This window comes from Lutra lutra, chromosome 7 (genome assembly GCF_902655055.1).
Source record: "Lutra lutra chromosome 7, mLutLut1.2, whole genome shotgun sequence".
Taxonomy (NCBI): Eukaryota; Metazoa; Chordata; class Mammalia; order Carnivora; family Mustelidae; genus Lutra; species Lutra lutra.
In genome coordinates, this window is record NC_062284.1 from 107,819,261 (window position 1) to 107,825,776 (window position 6,516).

At 51.5% G+C, this 6,516-nt stretch overlaps 1 protein-coding gene across 1 annotated transcript; it reads right to left on the bottom strand.

The window, feature by feature from the left end:
* Positions 1-1,709: 1,709 nt before the first annotated feature.
* On the bottom strand, positions 1,710-5,914 carry SIX1 (SIX homeobox 1). The gene is made up of 2 exons (XM_047738245.1): positions 5,049-5,914; positions 1,710-3,022 (listed from the first exon to the last, which is right to left on the bottom strand). The coding sequence occupies exons 1-2, from the start codon at positions 5,606-5,608 to the stop codon at positions 2,728-2,730; spliced, it is 855 nt and encodes a 284-aa protein (XP_047594201.1). The 5' UTR covers positions 5,609-5,914; the 3' UTR covers positions 1,710-2,727.
* Between the last annotated feature and the right edge of the window lie 602 nt (positions 5,915-6,516).

The window sequence follows — 6,516 nt, forward strand, 5'->3', positions numbered from 1 at the left end:
AACAGCTGGTCCTCGAAGATTTCCTCAAGGAAAAAAAAAATGTGGTTAGTTCCCCCCAATGATCTCTCTAAAATGATTGCCAAGAAAACTCACAGCAATATCCAGCTTTCTCGCCTCTTCCTGCTTGTCCCAAGTTTAGCCAGACTGAGCAGGGGATGGCGGAGGAAGGCATATTGTGCAATTTCTTATTAAACACATCTGGAATATGCGCACTCTGAATCGAGTGCCAGGGATTTTACAAAGAGTTTATGACTGCGACAGAAAATTGTCCTTTTAACGAGTTTACAAGCAGTAATCACAGGGGTTTTTACAGGACTGGCCCACTCTGCTCCTCGCCAGATCTGCAGACATTTCTTTCCAAGATTCACCAACCAAGGGAGCAGGAAGTGGGCCCGGGTGCCCAGGGAGACAGATCTTCCACGAGTCTAAAATTATACCAAGCAGAGCTGGAAGAGTGGGGGGTAGTCATCGGAGTAGGAAGAGAGGGCATGTAAGAAATTAAAGTAATTGGCCCTTCCTTATTTTCCAGGGAGATTTCCGCGGTGTCCTTTGAAGCCTGTCAGGGTCATTGAAAGCTATCTTTGTGCAGGGTGTTTGTTTTGGGGAGTGAATGTGAAGAATGTGTGGAGATCCCCTGTGAGAGCCCCTCCTGCAGAGGGTGGCATTTCTCCGTGGCCCAAGACAAGGAGAATAAACACCCTAGTGACTTAAATAAACACCAACTTAATGATCCAAAACACTAACAAGGGAGATTGGGACCCTGAGCTCCCAATCCAAATGATGGTCTCCCAGCGGCTGTGTGCACATCTGTCCATCACTGAGGGGGGAAAATGACTTTATAAGTAAAAGTGACTACAGTTAAGTACAGTGATCCTTTCTCCTTTGAACTCAGTCAAAGCTATTTGACATTTTTAAAAACCTCATAATAAGATAGGCCTAAATTCCACTCCCCACCTCATACACACACCTTACTCTCCTAAATCAGGACAGAAAAGACAGGAAAGAGTAAGAAAGAAATGAATACATTAATAGTGATACGGATGGGGGAAAGTCAAAATTATGAAACTGTCATGTCAGAAAATAAATAGACTCTCTCTAGGGAGCAATACTTTTCAATACTTTTACAAAGCACAAGCAAGCCAATCCTGTTATCCTGAGTAGAATTTTAATAAATAATGCCATTTGTTTCACTAAATTTAAAAGCTAAATACAAAGATACATCATTTTTGCCCCAGGCAAAAATAATATGAAGCCTACATGATTACTGGGATTTTTCTGGACACTATCCGGCAGCAGTGCAAAGAGCTCCTGTCCTACTGGTCTGCTTTCTATTTATACAGATTAATTCACAATGTTGTTATCCTTGTTCAAGTGCCCCCCTTTTCTTCCCAAGCAGATAAATTATTTTACTTTCACAGTCTTGTCATAAACTCATTAATACAAAAGAGTTGAGTTCACATATGAACGCGGTGGAGAAGAGCTAGTGGTAAACAAAACTGCATATCTAAATAATAAAATAAATACCCCAAAGCTAACTTCACTCTTTTTCTGTCACATAATCAATTCAGTCACCATTCTTGGTTCAGTGGTGGCCTTCAAAGTACCCTGCAATTCACAACCACCATTAAGTAAGAAAGCTTTAAAAAAAGGGGAGGGGGGGCCAATGACAGCAATGCACAACTCACCTTTCAGAAACAGAATCGTACTCCTGGTGTTCTACTAAGTTTTAATTTAGACTGATTTAGGTACAATAGAAAAGAAACCTGAAAACACATGCTGTTTTAGTAACAAATACCAGGTTGCCAGATTTGTCATATATTTTTGCAGGCTAGAAACTAGGAACAAGGGAAACCCTTAGCAGGAGTAGGCTACAAATATGAAAGCTTCAAGGGCATGAGAAGTTATGGCATTCAGGAAAGTGTTGTGTTTTGGTTTTTTTTTTTCATATTGGTGCATTTCTAAAGTTTGCCATTTAAAAAAACCCAAGAAAACAAACAACAACCAAAAACCCCCACTAAATTTGACAAAAATAGTTGTATTACTAATGGTCACTGCTATTTCTAACTGCCTTACACAGAGAGCATTAAGACATTTAGGCACTTGGTTTTTTTCCCCCTAATACTGTTCTTTCATTTTAATCTACATAAAAGTGTTTAACACTAAATAATGAAAAATGTAAACTTAATTTTTCCCCATCAAAAAGTTGTAAAATCATATTTTTTCTATTCACCTTAAGAATGCAACCAGTTCCTCCCGGCTGGAGGGTCTTATTTTCACTATTTTGACTTCTCTCTCTCTTTCTTCATTTCCTTTTCCTCTTTCCAAAAGACTTTTCCATAAATAAATTAAAAGGAAATATTTAAAATCCAGTTGATTTGTAATTCCCATTCACTGAAAAAAAGAAAGAAAGAAAGAAAAGCTACTGAAGCTGGCACATGGATTGCCCAGAACCGAGACTGGGTGACTGGGTGCTTTTGTTTGTTTGGGTTTTTTTGGTTTTGGGTTTTTGTTTTCCTGATCTCTGCACTGGGATGGGAAATGCAAGAGTCGGAGAGAAGAAGGCGACTAAGCTTGAGATTGCTGTTGGTTTTGAGTTTTAAAAAGATATTTGTGAAAGTCCACCATTCCTTTATGCGCAGAGAACCCCAGAAACAAGCTGCAAAAATGTTCCTGATTTCTATTTACAGGTGTCCCTAGTCACTGCTTCCAGGCCCAGTCCCTCCCCACTTAAGACCCCAAGTCCACCAGACTGGAGGTGAGGGGGCCCAGCAGGGAGTCCTGGAGCTGATGCTGGTGGGCTTGCAGGCTGTGGCTGGGCTGCGAGGCCGTTAAGCCAGGGAGAGAATAGTTTGAGCTCCTGGCGTGGCCCATATTGCCCTGCAGCAGAAGTACCGAGTTCTGGTCTGGACTTTGGGGAGGTGAGAATTCTTCTTCTGAGCTGGACATGAGCGGCTTGCCCCCTTCCAGAGGAGAGAGTTGATTCTGCTTGTTGGAGGAGGAGTTATTGTTTTCGGTGTTCTCCCTAAGAAATAGAGGACAACACCATATGGTTAAAAAAAAAAAAAAGTAGGTTACAAAAAGTGTGAGTGGAGGGAGGTGAGCTGGAAGGAGGAAAGGGCCATTGTGCAATCAGTCATATACCCAAATAGAGGAGCTGTGCCCTCCCACCCATCCCAAGGGTCCTGGGGGAAGTAAGGAGGCAGAGGAGAAATGGGGAACTACAGACAGAGCAAATGGGGAGCCAGGTCCTTTCCTCTTCCATATTTTAGAAAGCCAGATCAGTAGGACTTACTTGAAACACAAAAATTATTTTCAAAATTTTGTTCAAGCAGTTATTTTTGAATACCTCTCAACTAGCACCACATTTAGAAGTAATTAAGTTTGAAAGTCTTCCAACAAATGGTTATTGGTGATAAAGAAAATGATCAGAGGACAAACAGAGCCCCACGCGCAGCTGTCTAGAGTGAATCAAGTCAATTGTCCTGTTCCCATCTGAGGAAACAATTAAACGTCGAGTTTCCCTGCCCCTGCCCGGAGGCTGTGGTTTCAGAGGCACAAGACAGGTCATGGGAAGTGGTGTCCGGAGAGGCCCGGCGACCTGAGTAAACACAGGGAGCGCAGCCAGTCTCTCCGATTTCATCAGGGAGTGGGCCCTCAGGCCTGGCTTATAGGATGGCCTTTTTGTAACTAAAGTCTAACTGGAACCGTATTGTCCCTGTCCCGGTGTTAGTCGCTCAGTCCTGAGACCGTCACAGGCCCCTCTCAAACCCCTGTCGGACATCCACAACAGCGCACCGTTTCCCAGCAGAGGAAACTTCGAGAGCCCGCACAGCCCGAGCCGGTGCGGCGTGCCCGGGAGTCGGTCCGGATGCTCGGTGCTGGTAAACCGGAGGATGTCGAAGCCCTGGCCGCTTCCGCCTTCAGAGCGCTGGCCCGTCCTCCTCGGCCCCAGCGCCTGCCAGTCTCCCCCTTTCTCTCCGAGCCCTGCCCTCGCAGTCTCTCGCCCACTGCCGCTGAGAGGAGCCAGGCTCCGTGCTGTTCCACCCAGAGGGGCCGCAGAGGCGACATCTGCGACCCCCAGACTCGGAAGCGAACAAAGGAAACCCAGCCCTCCCGGGCGCTCAGGTTTCCCCCAAAACTCCTCGGCTTCCCGGAGCGCCCTCGCCGCAGCCTCTCCGCGCTCTTCCGAATCTCGTTCGGAAACTCTACAGCAAATGGATGGAGCCCGGCCAGATGGACGCGGGTGTTCGCGCGAGGAGGGCGGAGGCGGAGACGGGTTAAAATAAGCTCGCCTTCTGCGTCCCAGAGAAAAGTCTGCGACTGGAGACCCCTTCCCCATCCCGGGCGGCGGCGCGGACCGCCAGACCGACCCGCCGCGGCCCCGGGACACGCGCGAGGCAGCCGGAAGAGGAGCGATCCTTTCTGGGCGTGGGGCACCAGATAATACAGCGCCAACTCTTCCACAGCACGCTTTTCTGTGAATTTCTTTTGAAAGACTCCTCCCTTTACACAGCTAGCGCGGAATGAAGCGGCGACCTCTCGCCCAAAAGCCTACCAGGAGAGAGCGAGTAAGGAACGCGGCGGGAGTGGGGGCAGAGCAGATGTCTCAGGCCAGCTCCACCCCTCTGGGGAGCAAAAGGACAGAGGTTCGCTACCCTCAGCCCCCACCGAACCCCTTTCCTCGAGACACCAATCAACACTTCCCTTGTAGTGGATCTCAAAACTCACTCCGCACCCCCACCCCCACTCGTCACCCCAGCCAACCAGGGAGGCATGAAAAACAAACCTAGCGCCAGTATTTCCTATGACACTCACACCCCAAGAAACCCACGCGCGGGCGCTCAAATCAAATGACTCCCCATCCCTAGCAAGCGATCGCAGAGTTCATGAACTTTGCTGCGGTACCGTGGAAGCCTGGGCGCCGCCCCGCGGACGGACTCCAGCCGGCCGGGAGGACGCGGTGGCTGGTGCCAACGGGGGCGAGAAGGGGCGGAGGGGAAAGGAAGGCTTCCCGGGGTCGCCCGCGCAGCGGGAAGCACGCCGCGTACCTTTCCTTGGCCTCGGCGGCCCGGTCTCTTTGCCTCCGGTTCTTAAACCAGTTGCTGACCTGGGTGGTGGTGAGCCCAGTGGCCTCGGCCAGCTCCCGCTTCTCACGAGGCGAGGGGTACGGGTTGTGCGCATACCACTCCCGCAGCACACCCCGGGACTTCTCTTTGAAGCAGTAGCTGGTCTCCTCGCCATCCCAGATGGTGCGCGGCAGCGGGAATTTTCGGCGCACCCGATATTTGCCCACCGCGCCCAGCGGCCGGCCGCGCAGCTTCTCGGCCTCCACGTAGTGCGCCTTCAGCCACAGTTGCTGCAGCTTGGGATGGTTGTGTGGCGAGAACTGGTGGCTCTCCAGGATCTTGTAGAGCTCGCGGAAGTTCCCGCGGTGGAAGGCAACTACGGCCTTGGCCTTGAGCACGCTTTCGTTCTTGTGCAGGTGGTCGCAGGCGGGGAGCGACCACAGAAACCTGCCCAGACGCTCCAGGTTCCCGCCTTGCTGCAGAACTTCGCACACGCACGCCACTTGCTCCTGCGTGAAGCCGAACGACGGCAGCATCGACATGGCTGGGGCCTGCCGAGGTGCACTGCCCGGGCGCACGCGGCAGGGAGCAGCGCCGAAAAGTCAGGGGGCGGCAGCTTCAGAGAGGGGGGCGCAGCTGCTCCTAACCCCCTTCCTAGGATTTCCGCAGGCGAAAAAGCTGGTCGAAATTTAGGGCTGGGCGGCCGAGGAAGAAGGAGGAGGGGGGCGCGCTGTACACTCAGCGGCCGGCTCTCTCCGCAGCCTTTTGGGCCTCTCTGGCTCCGGCCTCCCGCCGGGTTGATGCTGCTTGTTGCCGGGGAACTTGGTTTCTGTTCTCCCCGCAGCTGCCTTAAAGCGCGCAGCGTCCCCGGCGCGCTGATTGGCTGCGGGCGGCGCCTATCCGGGGCTGGCCAGCCCGCGCGCCGCTGGGCCAGGCGGAGAGGCCGCGCCACCCTGCGCGGGGAGGGCGCGGCAGTGGAGCCAGGGATAGGGAGTGGTGGGAGGAGAAGGACCCTGAGAGGTGGGAAGCAGGGTGAGAGGGGGGAGGAGAGAGCCGCGCAGCCCAGAGGCGGGGGATGAGTGGGTGAGCGCGTCAGGACCCTGCAATGTGAGCCCCCTCTCCAGTGTCACCTAAGGGCAGCCGTGCACATCTCTGCACAAATCAATGACTCCAGACCGTATAATTCCTCTCCTCTCCTTCCGTACCCCTGTCCCTGTCCCTTACAGACTTGCCCTTTCCCGGTGAGCTCATATTTAATTACCTTAATGTTGGAATGAATAAATAATGGATTGATGAATAGCTTAGAGAACGCGATAAATAATACAAGATCAGAGCTGGGCTCCGGGCTGCAGCCTCTGGAAGAGTGGCTTCTCCCCGGCTGACTTCAGCTCTAGGAGCCTAATTTCCTGCACCGTTCTCCTCGTCCCCACCGCCCTCAAAAGGGCACACG

Bases quoted from the DNA above. Each gene is read 5' to 3' on its own strand.
- SIX1 (XM_047738245.1), bottom strand. From the start codon at position 5,608: ATGTCGATGCTGCCGTCGTTCGGCTTCACGCAGGAGCAAGTGGCGTGC. The intron at 3,023-5,048 runs GTACGCGGCGTG...TCTATTTCTTAG, and splicing joins GCCGCCGAGGCCAAGGAAAG to GGAGAACACCGAAAACAATA.